General features: G+C 44.6%; 1 protein-coding gene across 1 annotated transcript; it reads right to left on the reverse strand.

Moving 5' to 3' along the window:
• Positions 1-12,555: 12,555 nt before the first annotated feature.
• On the reverse strand, positions 12,556-21,010 carry VGLL1 (vestigial like family member 1). The gene is made up of 6 exons (XM_027645404.1): positions 20,741-21,010; positions 18,146-18,209; positions 17,335-17,564; positions 16,340-16,759; positions 14,236-14,295; positions 12,556-13,552 (listed from the first exon to the last, which is right to left on the reverse strand). Exons 3-6 carry the CDS (start codon positions 17,543-17,545, stop codon positions 13,512-13,514), a joined length of 732 nt encoding a protein of 243 aa, XP_027501205.1. The 5' UTR covers positions 17,546-17,564; positions 18,146-18,209; positions 20,741-21,010; the 3' UTR covers positions 12,556-13,511.
• Between the last annotated feature and the right edge of the window lie 458 nt (positions 21,011-21,468).

The raw sequence follows: 21,468 nt of genomic DNA on the forward strand, positions 1-21,468 counted from the left end.
ATGGAGGATGGAGACTCCTCATGGCAGTGCTGCAGTTGGATAGTGTGACCAGAAGGACTGACATGAGGCCTTTAAGATGTTTCTCTTTCAAAACAATGAGAAAATTAAAGCCATGGTAATTGGGTAAATGAGCTGTCCTACCAATACTTTATTTTCCCAAGGGAGATATTTTCTTTTTACCAACACAGCCCCACTTTGAACTTTTTTTGGTCACTGCCCAAAGAGATGCAGGTCTGCAAACACCCTCTGAGCTGTCTGTACTAATTGTCCTGTCTGTAAAGGGTGCTGCAAGGTTAAAGATGAGCATGAGGTCAATAGAGATGTCCATTCTTAGTACCTGGTGATGGCATGGCATTGAATATGCTGGTTCAGCATTCCCCTCTGCCCCTTTTAGCCTGGAAGAGTGGCATTTCCAAGAAGTTGCTCCAGCCTGGGTGAATCGCAGCCTGACACAGAAGCAGGACATGTCCCATCCTTCTAGGAACGTGACATCAGAAGACGCAGCAGCCCTGGTTCCTGTTCCTGCTGATGCTAGGAGTGAATCTGCTGCAGTTTCTGGGTACAAGTCACTCTTACCAGCAGACACATGGTGCTTCTCGGAGCTTGCAGCCTGTTTACAGAGGCTGAGAGACGTCAGCTCATCTCACATTTACCACAGGGGCCAGAGATGCACGCAGGCAGCTCTGGCAGAGTCGCTGCCCTGCTGGGAGCCCCACACCCAGCCCTGGCCCCTCTCCCACCATGCTCAGGCTGTGATGGGCTGGAACCCCCTGGGAAGCACACTGAGCGTGTCAGCTGCTTTATCCTTCCCAGAGGTTTCCCATAAGGTGTGGAGAAAATGCTGTAGAGCTACAAAAAACATGGCTTGTTCAAGCACTCAGTTTTAAGGGATGATGGAGCTGAAAAACAAAAATTAAGATGATTTTCCAGATGCAGCTCCCCCAGGATCTAGTCACACCAGAGGAACAAGTTTCTCATGGAGAAGATTCATCCAAACATATCTCATGTATAATAAACCAGACACAGAGCTATGTGCCTCATGGGTGAATGCGACTTACGGGACCGAGGGACACATTAGCACATCAGATTGCAGAGCATGGGATTTCAGCTTCTTTGCTGGTGCCCAGGCTCATCCAGAGTACCAGCTAGCCCATGTCCACATCCCGTTGGAACCCATCACACCATTACTTAGGCTGATGAGAGCTGGCCTGGGGACACACAGATGCTGTTCAGGGCACAGTTTCTCTTTTCAGAGCAGCTCTTCATACGCCCAGTCTGCTGGACACATTTCTCCTCACTCACTTCAATGAGTGACCAAATGCCAGAGGTTGTAATTCCCTTTTAGCAGAAAAGCAACTTTCAATTTAAAGTGGAAAATCTTTGGCCTAAAACCCCCCTGTGCACCTGGAGGGAAGTATTACACAGATGTGATGCAGTCAGAGAGACTTGCATGCTGGAATGGCCACTTGCTGCAAAACACAGTGAAAGGGAAACCCCAAACAACCTGTTCAGGGAAAACACCCTACTGACACTAACTCTAAGGACAGTAAAAAAGGACCATTTCCCCACAGTATTCAGGGTGTGGAAGATTAACACACAACAGTCAAGAAACCATGACCATTTTGCTGAGCCACAAGAAAAGCTACCCACAGAAACAGTGAGTGTTGTCATCCCCGTGACAATCAGTTGGGGAAACAGTTACAGAAACTGGGCTCAGTGGTTTGAGAGAAGGGAAAGCAAACCCAGAGCACATTCCAGTGCGTTCCCTCAGCATCAGCCTCCTTACACTCGATTACAGGCCATGAGCTAGTCAGGATGTGGATCACGTGGGCCTTTGCCACCTGGGCATATAAATGGAGAGATCTGGAAGACAGGACACTCGCTTTCTCTTGCTGCCTGTGTCTGATTGCTTATGATAGTCAGCTTATGAAAGTCAGCTGGTCTCAATTTCATCACTGGTGAAATGAGGCATCTCTGTTGCTGGGAAGGGTGAAGATCTAGAGATACCCAAAACAGATTGAGTGGATATAGAAAAAAAAATCCCCATGCCAGCTCTAATCTGCAGAGCAATATAACTTTTTCAGAGTGAATTGTCTCTCAAGGTGAGGCTGCAGGATTAGCAAAACCTTTTTTTTTTCCCCCAAGTCTCTTTCGGACATGATGGTAATTGCTGAGTGATCCCTTATCTCAGAGCTTTTTCATCTTACCTTTTTCCCCTGTTTTGTTGAGAGAACAGCTGGGTGGGCATCTGGCAGTCAAGTTCAACCCACCACAAAGTTCCAGCCCTCCAACAGCCCCAATCACCTACCAGGCAATGCAGCTCCTGAGGAACATCACTGCCCCTCCTGACTCCCTGACCCAGAAATTCACCCTAATTCTTAAAGAACTGAGCTGAATCACTATAGATAATAATTACACAGTGAAATGGTGAGTGTCAGTGCTGCCACAGGCATCCATCTCCTGTCCCTACTAACCAGCCCCTAGCCCGTGAAGCTCCATGGCAGTGACACATGATGCAGAGACAGTCTCTAAGTGACAGCCTGGATTTGGTGCAGGAAGGAAAATTTCCCCCAATTCCCTTCATAATAGCAGAGTGTGCAGCCTCTGGGGTGGTCTTCAGGCTCTTTGAAAAGAGGGTTCAGATGGGGTTTTTTTAGCTTTGCAGGGCAACGAGATCAACAGAACTGAAAGTAGGTTCACACCACAGAGCCCACCCATGCAAAACTATCACAAACCACAAAACCAGGCAATTACACAATCTCCTTCTAATGTTTACCAGGTTCATTTTCCGGGCACTGGCTGCTGTTGAAAACAGCCTCAGAAGAGCTTGGTGGTAGAAATGACCTCTTGGTCACCAATAGTAAGAAAACCCACTAAGCTTGTCCTAGAGGGTAGAAGCATATGATTGAGGTCTCTAAGAATGAGCCCTGATCTTCAAATAATCCTGGAAGTGTTTTGGTACAAACCCAGAGCTCTCATATCACCATCTTTCACATACCTGAGGTCAAAGGGGGAAGATGTAAAGCAAGTTTTCCCCCTTGCATGACAAGGATGGACAGGTATCTCCCAGGAAGATGGAGTTTGAGGTTCATCATGTCTTGAAAGAATCATATGGAAAGGACAGATCTGATTAACAGCAGACAATGGGTGGGGATCTCTTAGACAAACTATGTCCTTTTAGCTCATTTCTGAGCTGCCAAGCACTGTCCCTGCCAAAATCCAGACCGGGTTCTCCAGGCTCTCTTTCATCATGGTCAAAAGCACTGTCACACATGGCATCCAGCAGAGGAGAGAGTGGGTAATCATCCCTTCCTCTAAGCAGATTTACCAAAACCCTCTCCAGACTCGGGAAGAAGCACAATTTACAATCCCTTTGCACAGTGGGGCCGTGCCTTCCCCTCCCTGCACAGCACAGGAGCAGCAACATTCCCTGGAGGATCGCAGGGCATTTGAAACCTCTGCTCCCATGTCCTCCTCACACCCTGTGGATAACGTGTTCACAGGATGGGTCAACTTTCTCCTCCATCCCAGAAGGAGGAAATTTCTTCCCTAACAGCCACACTACAACACTTTGCTGTGTGGTGGCTTCTGCTGGGTGGTGAAGTGCCAGTGAGTCATTCATAAAATTATGCCTCAGGTAGGAAAAAGGCCAGAGCTCTGCATGGGAAATGAGATGCTCTTGAAATTACATAGCTGTCCTGGGGATATGAACATACAAAACTAATGAGGAGCCCTTGAGCGTGTCATACATCAGCCCAGTGTACAGCCTTGGTGAACACCAAAGCCCAGCACTCAGCAGCTCTGGGACAAAACTGCAGCCAAGGAAGCACTCAGCAGGTGTGAGTCCTGAATTGCTGTGTCCCTGCAGGGTATGGTGGTGGCAGAAGGTCTCACCTGGATTGGTAGCACATTGCCCAGTGGTTTTGGTCTGCACACACAGTGTTAGAAGATGCAGGATGAGGTTGCGTGATGCTCAGCACACACCATCACACAGGCCAAGGTCTGGATTGTGATTCCAGCCCAGCCCGACTGGAACTCAGGAGTCTCAAGGCATAAAAACCATCCTACATTAAGATCAAAGATCCAGTGCCCATCCCCAGTAGTAGCTGATAACCAAGGAAATTAAGGATCTACCTTGTGCCCATCAAAGTTTGTTTGCAAATTCCTGCACTGGGGGTTGCATCTAAAGGACTGCGTTTAGGAGAGACCTGTGCTTCCTGCTGTCCACCACAGCATCCCTCAGCTCACAGCACCACAGTTTGGTCACACATTGTGACAGAAACACCTGTTTTCCCTTGTTCCACCTTGTCTGATGCTCACCGAGCTGCTCTCCAGTTTCTATTTCCTTAGCAGTGGGAATTCACCAGTTTTACTGATGCAATGCAGTTATGTGGCAGTTCTTCAAGCTAAACCCAGTGGGAAGTTTGCTTCCCAGATGGCACTGTTTGACAGCAGCTCTGGAACACAGTGTGGCTCCCCAGGAAGCAGTGGTAGCTGTTGGAGCCAGGCCCTTTGGAAGAGGATCTGGTTTCCCTGTGCTCCGTTACTGTCACATTTTGAGGACTAAGGCACATGCAAAGAACTGGAGCAGACATGAGCTTTGCATTCACCCTCTTCCACTGGGCATTGCAGGTGGCTTTTCCAAATGTCTTCTTTTTTTATAAACAGGAAAAAGGGTAGTATTTTTATTCCTTGCCTCAATACATTTCTTATTCTTGGGTCTTTTGCTGTTTATACAGCAAATGTACTGTTCAAAGACTGCAGCAGCAGCAGCAGAGTGTGACAAACATCAAAATCTTTGGGATCTCTGAGCATCTTTTCATTCTGGGCATCTCCACAGCAGATGGGCCTTGTCCTGATGGAGCCTCCTGGAATAACTGTACCAGCATCATGACATGGCATCTGTCACCAGGGAGCTGCACCATGTATCTCTCACAAGCACCAGCAGCACGATGAGTGCACCCACAAACCAGAGGCAAACACAGCAGCATCTGTGCAAACACATTGCACACCCTCAGGCACACAAAGTGCCGCTGACAGCACCGAGAATTGCCGAGTGCTGGAATGTGCAGGAACAGCCAGAGGTTTGGATTTGCTGTTTTGACTGTTCCCATTCTCCTTCCAGCGCATTGGTGGAAGTAACACAAGGCAGGAGATAAAGAGAAATACCCTGCAAAGGGATGAGAGGTGCAGCATTTGCATGATCCAATGACACTGGGGACTGACTGTGCACATGATAACCTGCTGCAGAAAACACACAGGTGAGATCAAGTGTCCATCCTGACTGAGCCACACTGACACAGCTAGACTTCCTAATTTAGGAAGAAACAAGTATTCTCAGGAGGAGGAGATGCTCATCCTCTGACCCTGCCACCCACCAGCAATACCCAACTCCAACACACAAGCCCAGTATGCCCTGCAGGGTCACTGCAGAATGAGTGATGACACAATCACCACTACTGTTATTTTTCCAAAGAGATCAGCTAGGAATATGTTTAAATTTTTGAAGAGAGATTTAGAGAGGTCCAAGCTCTGAACCAGGCCCTGAAAAGAAACAAAGAATAACGGGTCATTGTTATCCATGGATATTCATTTACATGGCAACACTGAGCATTCAGGAAATGTAAGAAGTTTCCTACATGGGCAATAACAGTATCTTCTTTCATACCATAAGAACTTCAGGCTCCCAGTATTTTTCCTGTATACTAGATGGCTGAAATAGAAATACTTGATTTTAGAGCCACCAAGGAGTTAGACTGAAGTGACTGAAGCCATTGCTTCAGAAGGGCTCTTACAAAAGCCCAGAAAAAAACCCAGATGTTAAGTGCAGGTTCGAGAGAAGGGCTCGTAGTTTCACATCCAATCACATTTGGTCAGTGAAAACCCGAATACTGGTTGTTTACCACCTGAACGATTTATCTAAAACTACTTCTGAATAATCATAAATCATCAAAGCAGCTGTCGGCCACTAGGCAGCCTCAAAACACACATCAAGAGCCAACATAACAGCTTAAAAAATCCTGCAAATGCGTAGAATGATTTGACTCATTTAATTGCTTAAATCAAGCCAAAAGCCAGTTTAATGATACCCTTATAAACAAAGAATATGTCACAAATAACGAGTCAACAGAAACACATGTTTAACACAAAGAAGTAAAACTGGTTCTGTGGCAGATGCTCGTTTACATATGTATTGATTTAATTACAGATTTCTCTCCCTCCTTTCAAGATTGCTAAAAAAGATTCAGAACACAATCCCAGAACTGCTCAAACTGAGCCAGAGAGACTAGAGACACTAATTTTTTCCTTTGGTTGTGCCTATAGAGATGTGCAACATTCCTGCTCTTATTGACATAAACAAAGTCAGAGGCACGGGCGGGACTGCCACAGCTTCAGCTCCTGATGCTCTGCTGCATATGAGGAAGCTTGTGCCTGTCTTCATAAGCATAAAGCCAGAATTGGGCCAGGAAATCCTCGGGTTTTCAGTCGGCACGAAAGCAAATTTTTGTGCACGCTGCAGCTGTCTGTATGAGAGACGAGGCGAGTGGATGTGCACAGGGGAATAAACCTGGCTCTGGGTTCCTGCACTCCTCAGTTTGCAAAGCCACAGAAAGCATTTTTCCCAGGCAAGGAGGGGCAATGGAGAAGGCTCTTATTTCCCTGAAACTCCTCCCTTCCCAAGAGTTTCTGCACGGAGACAGGCAGGAGTTCTCATTAGTCACTGTTACAAGGTTGTTTTGTGCCCTACAGCCTGTCAGTGTGGGAAATCTGCCTGGAATAAGAGCAGGCTGCCAGCCTGCTGCAGCCTGGACAGCACCAGCACCATGCAGGATGATTCCAGAGCTGCTTCACAAACTGTCATTTCTCAACAGTATTTTCAGGCTGCTTTCCTGTCAAGCAAGGGGAAAAAGACCCAACAAACAAAAGCACCTACTTTTTGGGATACCACTACACAGCCTATGGGCAGACAGTGGGTTTCTACGCAGGCAGAGGAGTCACCTTTTGTGCCTGTGCCGGGAGGATTCTGCACAGGGATGCCTTGAGGGACGACAGTGCACGCTGCATCCCTGGACTCGCTGTCTGCCCATGTCTGTGGCGTTGCCTCCTGATCTTCCCCATCACTGCACCATCCCATGGGTGTTCCTACAAAACATGAGGTCCACAACAGCGTGTTTTGAACAACAGACCTAGAAGCCTCCTCATCAGACACAGCTCATCCTCCAGCCCTGCCCAGGCAGGAGTTAGTCATGCACTGTTAGCAGCTCAGCCCTGGCTTGGGGGGCAGAGGAGCCCCACTGACCAGCTCTGTTCAAGACACCACCTTGTAGATGATGCATATGGATTTTATGCCTTAAATCCATCTAATAAATGGAATTCTCTGTAATATTTTTTTTTTTTTGCAAGAAGAAGGACAAATGGTGCAACCATGATCCTGATCCTACATATTTGGATAAACACAGAAAAACAGTCCAACTTGCCCAGGGCAAGTGTTGGGCAATCAGTTCATGCTCTGTTGGCAAATGAAGAGGTCAGCAAGAGGGTGATTAGATCCTGTATGGAGCAGAGTGGAAACATCCCCAGCCCCTCCTGCCCCTGCCCTTTAACTCAGAGTAAATCACTCACCCTCGTGCTATGCAGAGACCTCAGGTCCTGTGCACCCAGCACGTGGTGCAGTCCTTGGTGCTGTTTTTCTAGCAAAGCAGGATAATGTCTGGCTGGTCTTTGCACACTTACAGTCAGCAGTCATTGGTGCAGCCTTGGGAAGGGGAAAAAAAGAGTATTTTGATTCTAATCTTTTCTTAAAACATGGCACAAATCCAGCACCAACAAATAATGTGGGATAGGTGGAACTGTGATAATATCACATGTCTCAAATGTCTTGGTTATGTGACAGCTTGACTAAAGCCAGGAAACTTTCCTTAGGCTCTACTTAGTCTACCTTAAAAAACACAAACAAACAACTTTATGCATCAAAAAGTCCAGCTGGAGGACTTTCCTAATTGCCCATAATTTTTAATTAGCCCTTGTGTTTTCCCCTGAAGTGGCTTGAGTGCAGTACCCAGACTGCACACAGTGTTCCTTGTGCTGGTGAGCTGCACATGGTGACTGCTCTAAATATCATTTATCCAGCACACAGTTGAGGCTCAACAATATTTGGGCAGTTTACAAGAAGCAATATTGTTCCTCCCTGCCCTGCAGAGAGCCTGGCTGTTCTGCATTAGTCCACACTGCTCTACAACCTGCACAGAACTGGAGGTCTTGGTTTCCAGAGCCACAACCAGATCCAGTCAGATTTGGGGGTTGCTGCAGTAGCTGGTTGAGGTCCACAAAACTTCAAGATAATCAGACATTCAAGGCCTCCACAGGAACTAATCTTTAAAGACTAAGAAAGGGTTGATCTTCTGCAAGGCTAAATCAAAGGGTTATCGCTTGGCCACATCATTCACTGGTAACTTCAGTTACCAGTGAATGTCATCTCTGAGCCTACAAACACAGGGTAACAGAGGAAGCCTATGTGTGCAAGGGTGCTTTCCTCTTGCTGTCCAGGCACAGGTAGACATTGTTTAACAGGCAGCTGGTACAGAATTATTTTAGGCTGTGCTCAGTTACCAGAGATGCCCTTTGAGTGTTTGGTACATTCAGTTTCCTCCCATCCACTCCATTTGTTTCTGTTTGGTAGAGGGATTCACCTGAAGTGACACTTCTCTCTGGTAAAACACAGTATTGGGAGCTAATCAAGTGCTTTATATTTCTGAGCACAGAAACTTTTTGTTTCAATTGTGCTGCGTGGGAAAGAGCTGTTGTTTTATTCCTATCTCAGGTGGAAAGGTCTTAAGCAGGAGATTCAATACTGCTGTATTTCAGAATGAAATGCTGCCTGATAATATTTTATTATGTACTGTATCCAGAATTAGCCATGTGGAGAAAGAGAAGTGGGAAAAACACAAATTTCCCCACTCAGACACAAATCCAGAGTCTGCAAAGCCCAGGCTGGGGCAATGGGGGGAGATGAGGGTACAGAGGTGAGGATGAAGGTCGGCAAAGCAGCCACCTTTCTGAGGGGTTTGCAGCCCCCAACTTAACCCCCACCTAAAAAGCAGGCTGGGTGGGAGGGTGAACCAGCAGCAGGGGCACTGGGCTCAGCCAGGTTCATGGTGGCTCACAGAGAACTCAGAGTCTGCTGCTGGACCCTGTTTTGGGGAACATCACATCTGAGGTGGCCACAGCCAGCTTGGCTCAGCCAGCTCCGTTATGGCTCCAGCCATGAAAACATCCTCTGAGCTGTCCCAGAGAGCCCTTGGCCCTGTGTCACAGCCCAGCTGCTGATTGTCCACCCCTCAGCCACCTTAACATCCCCTCAGTAAAGAAATTGTGATCTGTGTGATGCAACCATGTGTTGTTTGTGCAGCGATATTGTCAGTGCAGTGACACGCAGCCCTCTGACACAGCCTGTGATGTCCCTGAAACAAGGGAGCATCCCTCTCCCAGCAAACAAGGCACCAAAACCACCAGTTTGCACCAGTTTTCTGCTGAAATCCTCCAAGAATAATGATATATGACAACTCAGGGGAGTACCAAGCTCTCAGTGGATCAGCAGCTAAGTGGAATAGAGCCTTGAATCCAAAACATGCAATGTATTAAACCAGACAGTACAGGAAAACAGATCACAGAACAAAGTGGTGCAACAACACTTCTACCCAGGAGCAGGACTGTCTTGCTTGGCAGAGCCTGCCAGGAAAGAGGATTAAAAACCACAAGATGGTAAAAAATTCCAGTGATGAGTGAGTGTTTACCAAAGGCTACATGCCACGTGGGTACATGAGGTATCCCTTGCTCACCTGGGGTGGGACAAATTAATTGACACCTGAACAAAAACGAAAGCAATAACAGCTTGTGTTCCCTTCTCTGAAATGGATGATCCTTCCTGTCTTATTTATTTATTTATTTATTTATTTATATAACCTTTAGGTATTTTTTCATAGCAAAAGAATATCTCGTTTGTCATTGCAGTCTGGGACTATTTTTAACACTAGCAATGAGTGACTAAAGTGGGGTGGAGTAGCTAAACCAGATCGCTGCTCCCAGCCACCCACAGGGTTTATCTGACCATCAGAGGGGGAGCTGGAGCAGGGCCAGCCCTCGTGAGGAGGCAGAGCAAGACGCCTGCAAAGTGTCTGTGTCCTGGGACACACATGGTGAAAAAATGCACACCACTTCCTGCTGATTAAAAAAGGGCCCAGACTCCTCACAGGGCAGGCATGTCCAATTTCTCTGCATCAATCTCTGACCAGAGCCCACAGAGCATGTAGTTTGCATCTCACCTGCCCATCAGAAAAAGATAGAAGAAAAGCCATCTGTGCAAACAAGTCATTCCTGGACTAGAGGATGCCCAAAAGAAGGCAAATAGTGGTTTCTCACAGTAAATTACTAAATCAGCAAATTACTAAAAATCAGTAAGTCAGTAAATTACTACAAAATCGTGGAATCATTAAGATTGAAAATACCTCCAAGATCATCAAGTCCAACCATTAACCCAGCATTGCCACATTCACCACTTAAACTGCATCCCCAAGAGCCACCTCCTCATGCTTTTGGAACACTTCCAGGGATGTAACACCAGGCCCCCGCCTGTCCTTCTGGGCGGTCTCTGCAGAGGTGCGCTGGGGAGTCAGGAGCTGTTGAAATGGATACATCCCACATCCCTTCTCCCATCACCACCATGACTGCTGCATTCAGAGGAGGGATCAAAACTAACCGTGGGAAGTACCAGATGGCAGCTGCTGAACACAGGGAGCTGGCTGCCAAGTCCTTCCCAGCAAAAGAGCGCACGGACGGAATGGGAATGAAGGCACGGTCACTGGAGCATGACAGCAGTAGGGCAGCACTGGGAACACAGCACCAGCCTCAGCTGAAAAGCAAGAAACACTTCACTCTGGACAAAAATATTCTAGAGGACCACGTGTGTATCTAGAGTTTTTTAATATATATATATTAGATACACATAAAAATAAAAGCCTACCTAATGTAGGGAACTGCTGTGAAATGTTCAAACCCCTATTCATACTAAGTCACGGAAAGCAAGTTGTGCTGATGGGTTAACTGTGTTTATTGCAGAAGAACAGAGAGATGCCAACAAACCCCAGCACGCTCTGGTGCACATTGCTGTGGTGGTGTGAGACAAAACACAGGAGCAGCAGAGCCTCTGTCCCCCAGTCCTCCACCCTGTCATCATTCTTCTAGCAGCCAGGACAGAGAGCGAGCACGCATGTGCCCTGTGTGGAGCCTGCACTGACAAGGGGCCCAGGCACCCTTGGGCTTCTTGGACATTTGTTCCCTTTTTCCAGGTCTGCCAGACAGCTGGACAGTGAGGACCCAGTACTGCCAAACCTTACAGCAATGGCTCACAGTGTCACCCTGTCAAGGCAGAAGCAGTGATGCCTCGTGTATGTGCAATAAGGGACATGCATTTTAAAACAATGGGTTTTTTTCCCCACACTGTTCAACCCCACTTGGTTGATACACCAGAAACACAGGATTAATAAGTCACCTTGAATATTCCCAGCTATGACATGCACAGGGCCAAACTGTTCGATGAAGCACTACATTTTAAGAGTATTTAAATACACTGTTATACGTCTTCTAAGACCTCAGAGAGAAATTATTTAAGCATTTTCATTTAGAAGGGATGGCAGAGGGAGAAAAAAATAATATTTCACTATTTTGAAGCAGTAAGTTAAATGGAATCATAGCACATGTCAATAAGGCAGACATATAAAGTACAGCTTGGAAATCTTGCTTCAGCCCATAGAGGAAGTCAGATTGATTATATTACCACGTAACCTTAAAAATCTGGGAAGTGATTTGGGATAACAAAAAGAAAACTACTTGGAGAGCTATTCATAAAATGAAAACAGAAGAAAGATAATTTTGTAGAAATATTAAAACCCAGTAATTTTTTTTCAGTGCTCATCTCTAGGGAGACAGGATGTTGCTCTATCTTTTATTAGTTTAGTTAAAACTGTTCCTCTTGCATGTGATCTCAGATTGGTCTAGAGCATGTATCTGCTACAGCAAATTTGCAAGATACAAGCTGAGATTTTAAAAAAATTTTCTTTTCAAGTCACTTACATAAACACCTAAAGTTGCTGAACTAAAATCATTTATAAAATTACACAAGGTGTTATAACTGGAGAAGTGGCAGCAGAGACATGTGATATAACAGTCACAACCACTTATACCAGCTCAGGATTTGTCCTACAAACTCACAAGCTCCAGGATCTCAAAGGTCAAATTTCCTTGAGCAGCTGCAAAGAGCTGTCTGAAAAAGTTAATCATGCTCCTTTATATTAAATTAATATATAGCTAATGGAGAAGGAGAAAAACAAACCCAAATATTTTTTATCCTAGGATTTACAATAAAGGCTAAGCAATATCTCTGACTGAAGGGATCACACACACAAACCTAGAGACAGGAGGTTTTACTCACAGTAGCTTCTGCAAATGTATTTGCCAAGGGTGAGTGGTGAGGCAAGGGGGGGATCTGAATGTGTGTTTCAGTCTTGATGCACAGTTCAATCTGCCACTTGTGCTGCACAGAGGAGCATCAAGACTCTCTGTTCAGCTGCTCTGAGGTCTGGGGGATGCAGCCACCACAAAGGGTTTGACTCCTGTTTCTTCAACTGGCCCAGTCCTTCATTCTTGGTAATTCAAAATTCAACTCCACTGAGTTTATTTAGAAAAAGAACCTTTTACACCTGCAGAGAGGCTGGGAAAATAGAGCATTCCTACCTCCAGCTTTTTGCTCAATGGTATTTTAATTGCACCCAGTGAGGATCCAGGTTGCCTCTCAGAGCCAGCATGAATTCACTGCTTTCTAGAGGATGATTATACAACATTGAGAGGGCAAACCAGAGCCTTCAGACATAAGCATATTATATAGTTTCCAAAGAATATCCATGGGAATTGCAAGTAGGGTTACAAATTGCTGTGCTTTCGAAACATAAACATGATTACGTGCTTTGCTGACCCGTGGTTGTCTTGAAGTCTCTTGCCCAGGACCTAAGACTATTTTAAACAATCTGGAGGTATCAAGTCAAGCTAAGAAGCTGCAGCATCGAATTTATGCAAGCTGCAACCCTGCACTTATCAGTTATCAACTGCATTGATAATAATTGTGCTTCTTATCAAGAGAGGGCAAATGAATAAACACAGAAAGATTAAAAAATGCTAAGAGTCCTTTCAAGAGGGCAACATGAAAAGCCTTAAGTAGACAATATTTCTCCACAACGAACACACCGTCAAGTTTAATACCACAGCTATTAGAAATTATTTACTGTATAGAAAAAGATGATTTTTTCATTCCCCAAATAGTAAATAGTACATGTATTCTTCCAGCTGAGAGAAAAAGCACGGGATAGCTGCAATTCAGTCCTTCTTGATTCACAGTTGCAAATAATAAAAGTTCACAGAAAGAACTTTCTCTTTCAGAATAAAGTAGAAACATCCATTTGCTAAAAGTACAAATCTTGTCTTCTGTCATGAATCTGAATACCTGAAAGACACAGCAGCATCAGTAGAGTCAAACAGCACATTCCATGCAATCTCCTAAGGTGTTGTGCAAACAAAATTGCACCTTTGGGTCTGGTGCAAAAGAGCCCTTACTAGAATAACCAGAATGACCCATCCTAAGTATCCCCAAAACATTGCACATCAAGGAACCAACACCAGGGTATGACCCAGTCTCAAGAGACTAATAAAAATATGGAAGCCTGAAGGCTTTGGGAGTAATTTCTTAGCCCAACTCTCCTAGCAGTGTGGTGGGTTTGTTGGTGCAAACTGCAGCAGTGCCAGCACAGGGGTCCAACAGGGTCCTCAGCCTGAAGCCAGATGCTTGAGGTACAAATCAAGGGGTATTCTGTCTTTCTAGGATCTGAAACTTGGACAACCAGTGAAAAACAGGCATCACGAAATGGTAGCCTGATGGTATGAAAACTAAAGTACGTGGGGTTAAAAAAATCATGTATCTCATTTTAATATAACATAATTTTTTATTCTTCTTTGTTAATGTGGTTATGGTAGGTGATGTGTTTATCTGAGGAAAAACAAGCTTTTGAAATACAGCCTGGAAGCAAATAAGGAAACATCTTTATTTCTGCATGTATAAGCAGAATATTTAAGAATGTCCTTCATAGGTGAGCACTGATTTGTTCCAAACCTGCTGCTTTCATTACTCACCTGCAGTGGCATGGCTTACACTGGGATTTTCTGAGTCTTGGTAAGAGCTTCCTTTCCTCTCTTAAAAAAAAAAAAAAAATCATAAAAAATACCAGGGATGAGGAGAGATTCAACACAGAGCTAAAAGTAGACAGTAATTCCTAAAGAAACCTTGTGCTTTTGCAGCCCAGCCTATAGCACAGGTGCTGGGGAGCTCTGTGCTGTCTGGCACAGCAACATACACTTCCATAAATATAAATATCAGCTGTTCTGAAACATGACACAGCACAAGAAGTATATTTAACAGATAGAGGCAGGAAACAGGGACTCCCACAGCCAGACTAAATGCACACATCTGAGGGATTTGCCAAAGACTCCCTGTGAACATGGACCAGCCATTTCTTATCAGTCCTTCCTGTTTGATAAGTACATGTGTGGTGTTACACATGTGGTGTTAAGAGGCTCCCTGAATATTCAGAAAGGCCCTGGAAACATCCTGAAAGAAAAGGCAATGGCTGGGGAATACTGAGCTGTTTAATTTCCTTTTCAGTTTTTCCCCACTCGTTTTCTTTTTGAAATTTTGGGGAAAAATGTCTACTTCTGTTAACAGCACTTCCCTGTTTTGACCCCAAAGACTACTTTCACAAAATATCTTCTTTTCTGGAGGAGTCATTTCTTGAGGTTCCCAAGCCTTGATAGGCTCACATTGCCCCCTTGGGGGAAGAGGGCACCTAACCTTGTTCTTAAATTAAATCCTAGAAGTACAGGCAATGTCTTTAAAGTAATTAGACTGTCATTTATTAGGCAAAAAGACTAGAATGAGTACCTGTGCAACACATACATAAAGCCTCAGCTCAATCTGTGTAACATGAGCAGAAAGTTTGCATTCCAGGTGAAGACAGAGTACTCTCCCTTTTCTATGCACAGACATAGACAGGCATCAGACATTGGAGCAGGAATGAGTTAACAAAACACCTACAGCTGGGGTCCTCATAACAACACAGCTTTGGTGTATCCTCAAAAGAGAAACTGTGGATAAACTCCTGTTTGTACCTGCAGGCAGTCTTTAGCTCACATTCTGCCAAATTACTGCTGATGCAGTTTCGAAACTGGGTAACCAGTAGGTATTTCACAGCTGGTTATTTTTCAAAACCTAAGCCTCAGGATTGCTCCTTCACATGCCTGGTCCTTTTTATCTAGAAGCACCAAGTAGGACATGCTGTATTTTTCCAGCAGACTCCCTAAACAATTTCACAACCCTTTTTCTTGGAGACCAGAGTTGAGCTGCCTTACTGGGGAACGCCCAGGAACAGCAATGCAGGCACAGGGCACCAGGGCTCCAGCCAGGAAGCTTGATCTCAGACAGCTTCTCAAAGGCAGAAATTACTCACAAGGGAGCAATTTTATCCAGCAGATCTAGCTGCTGGGGGGACCTAAGCTCCTGGGAAATGGATTTCAGTCATCCACCATCTTTCTGCTGTGTGCTGGTGGTATCTAGTATTGGTATTCCTGCTAGTTGTTGATAATAAATAACCAGCAATCATCACTTCTGTGGGAATTGCATTAGCTCTGGGATATCTGCAGGGAGCAAACGCAGCCTCTGACAGGCAGGGCAGCAGTGCAGCCAGGAGACAAGGCAAGGCTGGCCCTCCAGCCCCTGTACCCTCATCATTCCAGCTACAGACAGAGACTGGGAGGCAGAAAAACCCCAACCATGCTGGTAAGGGCTGCAGCTTCCCATCCTGTATTCAGAACATCATTACCACCCTGCACAGTGAGGCTGTCCAGAGATCTTTCCTGACCACCCCTTTCTGGTCCCAGTAAGGGAGCATCTGTTACACGTCATATCTGCTCCCTATGGGGCAGAGATCCTGATAGCACTGTGAATAACGTTTATATTCACTTAAAATATCTCCCCAGTGTAAGCCAGAAGGTAAACTACTGTGTGAGTAGGCAATGCACATTGTTTGATTAAACCATACTATGCAGCTAATCAATCCCAAGTACCACAGCTCACATTGTGGTTACCTATTGGAATTTGAGAAGCTTAGGAATAGACTGTATTATTTTGACTCTTTACATGAGATGCCATCAAAGAATAAAGTGATAGTAAGTATTTTCTTACCTCCCCCAGGACCTGAACTTTGACTCATATTTTGTAACCTGGCAGGTCCAGTCATACAAGCAGAACTCGAGTGTTGCTTCACGGTACATTCTTGCATGGATGTCAGGCACCTTTCCTGTTGCAGGAGGCCGAGGAGAGAACCGTATTTCCTGTCAGAGATGGGTTCATCCACCACGTGCAGGTTGGGCAGGGCAGGATGATACACGGAACTGGTGACACTGGGAGACCCAATGGAAGGGAAGGGCCACAGATCTGCGGGTTGAGTTGGGTGACTGCGCAGAGCTGACGGCTGGTACTGGCCTCCCATACCGGCAGCAGAAAAATTCAGGCCGGAATTTGACATGCTTGTGGAGGAAGATGCCGGGTATGGTTTGTAGCAATGTGATGAGAAATTCCACTGATGGGGAGACATGCCATCTACTTAAAAAGAGAAAGAAAGCATCTGAAGTCTCATCAGTTCTTACTTTTTCCTAAGGCAAATTCCAACGGACTTCTAAGGGAAGGCCACCAGATTGCATATTCATTTTTACGGAAAGATATATTCACTTTAGTGTTGCTTATCTTAAAAAACAACCCTAAATTAATATTAAAAGCAGACTAAACCACCACCACCAATACTTCCAAATAAGTATTACACGTGTTTTCTTACAGATCACTGGCATAGGCAGGTTTTTTAACAACTGTACGCTTAAACAAATACATTTTTGCAAAGACAACAACTTAAGTCATAATGCATTTAATGCATCTGAGAGTGATGGCCACACTTGGCTGGAAAATGATGACCTAGTCCTGCCAACAGGCCCATGGAGAATTTGGGAATCACCCCAGCAAGCACAGGGATTTACCCAGGAGGTCCCTGCTACATAATCCAGGACTTTACAAGTATGATTTTCATTCTTTCTATTTGTACACAGTTCCAAATTTAAGCTCACGAGATCTTAAATTCCTTAGTGAAAGACAGCCACCCCCATCCAACACCATGGAAAGTGGCTCACCATTCTTCAGGACAACATTGTCACCCTTGTGCTTTGTGCTCAGGTCTTGTGGGTTCTTGGCATTGCTGAGAGCTCTGGAAAAATGTTCATCTACCACGCTGTTAATATCCCCTTGGAAATAGGTAAACACAACGCTCTGAGATCCCCACTCTGTTTTCACAGCTTCTTTGCTTTTACATGGCTTTGGAGAGAGCTTCCTTGTTTCTTCCATTTTTACAAACCAATCGCTTCTGAAAAAAAAACCAAACCAAAACAAAACAGAAAACAAAAACCAAACCAAACAAACCCAGACAGGTCAAAGTGATAATATTCAGCTTAAAGTGGCCAGTCAGTGGTGAGCCCATTTTCCTCCTGAAAATGGTAGGGCCAGAAGAGCTGTGCTAGTAGGATTAGATTCTCTATCTGGGTTTCTGCTTTTTCCATGCACCTTTTCTTTACTGATTTCCTTATTATATACTTTTAACTTGGAATACTTGGGCAAAATGGGCACATCTATTTACCAGCTGTCATTTCTCACCATGACCCTTGGCCTTAGGACCTACTGCTGTGCAAATGTGCCCTCAGGACAGAGCAGTGCTGGAATAACTGAAGCACTTAAAAAGTAATTCAGAGGTGGCACTATCACTGAATGAAGTTCAGAGTGAACATATCAAAATGCTTTGTCCATTTCATGTTTTTGTATGGTTCAAAAAACATACACAGTGAAAAAAAAATCAAACCAAACCAAAACAAGAAGAACAAAAAAACCCAAATGTCCACTACTCATTAGAGCTGAAAATAATAATTTTAGAGAAGGTAAAGTTTGAAGTACCTTGATCACTGTCAGCACGGACCTCCACAACAAAAAGACTTCTGAGAGTAACTCGTTGCTTCACCTGTTAGAAAAAGATACTCAGATTAAATTATTAGAAATTCAAATCATGACAAATTCAATTAAAAAACAAACAAACCCAAAGCCAAACAAATAATCTTTTTTGTTTGAAACAATTTACCTCAGAACATGATGGGTCTGCCAGTTAGTTAAAACTTTGGTAGCAAGACTGCTGAAACACACACTGTGGGCCAACCCAAAGTTACAGATTTGAGGCAGGAACTACACTAAAATAGTTTGCAGGAAGTCAACAGAAGACTGTAAGAGTCCTTTTTGTTCTCCTTAAAAAATATCTGCTGCCAGATATGGTAAGAGTAGGACAAGGAATGTCACTGCTTGCCCTGGAGAAGCATCATTTTCATGCATTTGTGCAGTTTCTGGCCGCAGGGGAACAAGTTCCCCAACCACGGCTCACACGTCCTGCCTTAATCAGAATCATATTTAGCAACGCTCAGGCTACAAATGCAGTGAGAAGTGCCTGCTGCTTCTATTCAATTTTCCAGACTCATTGTCAGCTCATGACACTGCATAGCATAATCAATTTACCTTGGTAGCAAAAAGAAGCCTGTTATTTTTCAGAGACCAGGCAAACCTTTGGCCAATAGCCAGTTGTACCACGCAAAACCTAATGAATCATTTGATTTATATTTCCATTCAGCTAACCCTGAAATATGCAGCATTGCTTAACCTATTCCTAGCATTTATCTGATTTCTTTCCTAGTCATAAACCCCCCAATCCCCAGAAGCTTCCCAATAAACATTGCACTCATCTGTGTCTCAAAGAACACCCTGAAGAGCCTGTGAATGCTGCCTTAAGATGGTTTCTTAGAATTTCTTACACATGAAAATACTGTTCAGGCTGCAAAGCCAAGTATGCAGGCATCAAGATATATGAGGATTAAGGTTATCAAACCATAATCTATCACCATTTTAATCCTTCAACTACAAACTTCTTGTCCATGTTTATCACTTGCTTCTATGTCTAGTTTTGCTTGTTACCTCCATCTCCCTCCCCCTTGTGCTCTGTTCAGTTCTCCCTGCTTCACAGTCCCTTGCTCAGCCAGCCCTAATCCCCTGCCATCAATGCCAACCCGTGTTCCTCAGTCCTTATCTTGGGATTTGCATTGCTTTGCCCCAGCTCTGGCCTCACATCCACCTAAACGCAGGGATGGGAACAGGACACGTTCGGGTTGGTCACCAGCCAGGAAATGCAAGGGCATACTTTAACAGTCATCTGATTCAGAAGATAATCTTTCACAATTTTAAAACTGACCCAACTTTCCCACACATGGAAAACTTACACCAAAAAACCTTCTCCCTAATATACAGGCACCTTCCCAAGGCCCATGAGGGGAGCAGGAACTAGCACAACGCAGCCAAACAACTGGAAGACCTTCAAGGCACAGGAAGAGGCACTAATTTTTTCCCAATCTTGTTTTAGAAAGCTCTGTTTGGGTGAAGGAATCTTCTGGTTGCTCAGCTGGAGGACAGCACTTGCCATTGAAAATTCCAACCAAAGCAGCGAAAGCTTGGCAAAGACATCGGTGATCACATGGCCTGAGAAAGGACATCAGGCCATCCCAACAGCAAGCAGCAAACCAGCTCTTCCTACACTGCTCCAACACTACACATCAACATACAATTTAGAGAGCATTAGCTCTGGCCCAGAGGTTCACTTTTCCTGTTCCTCACTCAGTGCAAGACATTCAGTCTTTGTACCACTTTCATTAACATGTGTTAACTGGCTCCTGACATTAATTCTGAGCTCCTTTAGCACCGTTTATTGCTGTGCAGCAGCTTGTGTGAAAATATTTTAAAGAAGAAAGGTCATCTGTCTCTTTTTGGTTTTATCATTTCCTTTGAAAACCTCTTGTTCTTTCCAACAAGTAGCCATAGGAAGGCTGGATATAACCTAGGTTACATCTCAGTCCCTCAGTGATCATATGCACATGAAGAATCTAATGTCCCAGGAGGCAGGATCTAAATTCGTGGTGCTGTCTTCATTACCTGAACTTCCTATTCTTCCATCTTCCAGCAGGAAATCTTCAAAAGAAGGCAGAAATCCTTCCAACCTGTGTCTGCCACAAACTGTTGTCAAAGTGGAGTAGAAGTGGAGCTCAGGATGAAGCAAACTCAGCTCACCTCACACTGCTCTCAGAATGGATTAATTACGGCAGACAGTGCAAGTAATTGTCCAAGTTACTTGTCCTTAAGGTGGACAAGGAGGTGTCCTCAACACAGGCTTAAGAGAAATGGTTGTTGATGGCTCATCACAAGTGACAATACTTTACAACGTCTCTCACATTCCTACCCTTGCTGCAGTATTGATTGCCCATCACTGGAGCATCAGACAGGGAACTCTCTCTGTTCTTGCTTTCAGTTTTAAAAACAAATTAAAAAAATTTCCACTTCCCAAGTATTAAGCAACAACTTAACAAGCAGGCATTCTCTTTCACCCAGAGATAAGGGAACAAATAAGGGAACATTTGAGAAAGTCAGTGAACGTGGGTTGGAATTATCCCTGAGTTCTCCTACCTTAACTCACTGTCAGGAGCGGTGTCACACCAGGGAGATGTTTCGGGTGCGGGATGGTCATGGTGTGTCCAGCAGGTTTGGGATCCTTCCCGGGGCCCGGCAGGCTCTGTGTGCTCTGCAGCGACTGCAGCAGGAGACAAGCCACGTTCATGAACTCCTCACACACTTTTTAGCCTCCAGCTGCGCGTGAACAAGGCGTTTCCTTCAGCCTATCTGCTAAGAATGCATGAAATGCACTCCAACAAGTCAACCAGGTTAGGAGGTTTCAGGAATGAGGAAAATAGGATTGTAAGTAGGTTTGGGTTTGTTGGTTTGTTTTCTTTTGTTTTTTTTTTCTTTTAAATGACAATGTGTACACAATAAAGAAGACTGTGGACTTTGGAAGAGTTTAGAGTAGGATGATGAAGTTATGGCAGACAGCCAAACTTGGCCAGGATGAAAAAGGTTTTTCCTATGCCAGGCTAGGATATATTCAGTATTATGTGGGCAACATCTACAAGAAGGAAAGGAGGACCTGCCTCCAATCCAGAAAAACTTGATAACTGATTTTCTCTCTCTTCTTCACTGGATCTGTTTAAATGACTGCAGAAAGCTTCAGAAAATAAAAATATTCTTGTTCTCCAAGGGCTATAGCAGGAAATAGAATTTGGGGGTTTTTTTAATAGCAAGTTTACCAAAATTACCCAGTTGCAGTCATTCCAGAAATGCTGAAACAGGGTCAAACTTGC

This window comes from Corapipo altera, unplaced genomic scaffold (assembly GCF_003945725.1).
Source record: "Corapipo altera isolate COAL_440 unplaced genomic scaffold, ASM394572v1 65, whole genome shotgun sequence".
NCBI classification, from domain to species: Eukaryota; Metazoa; Chordata; class Aves; order Passeriformes; family Pipridae; genus Corapipo; species Corapipo altera.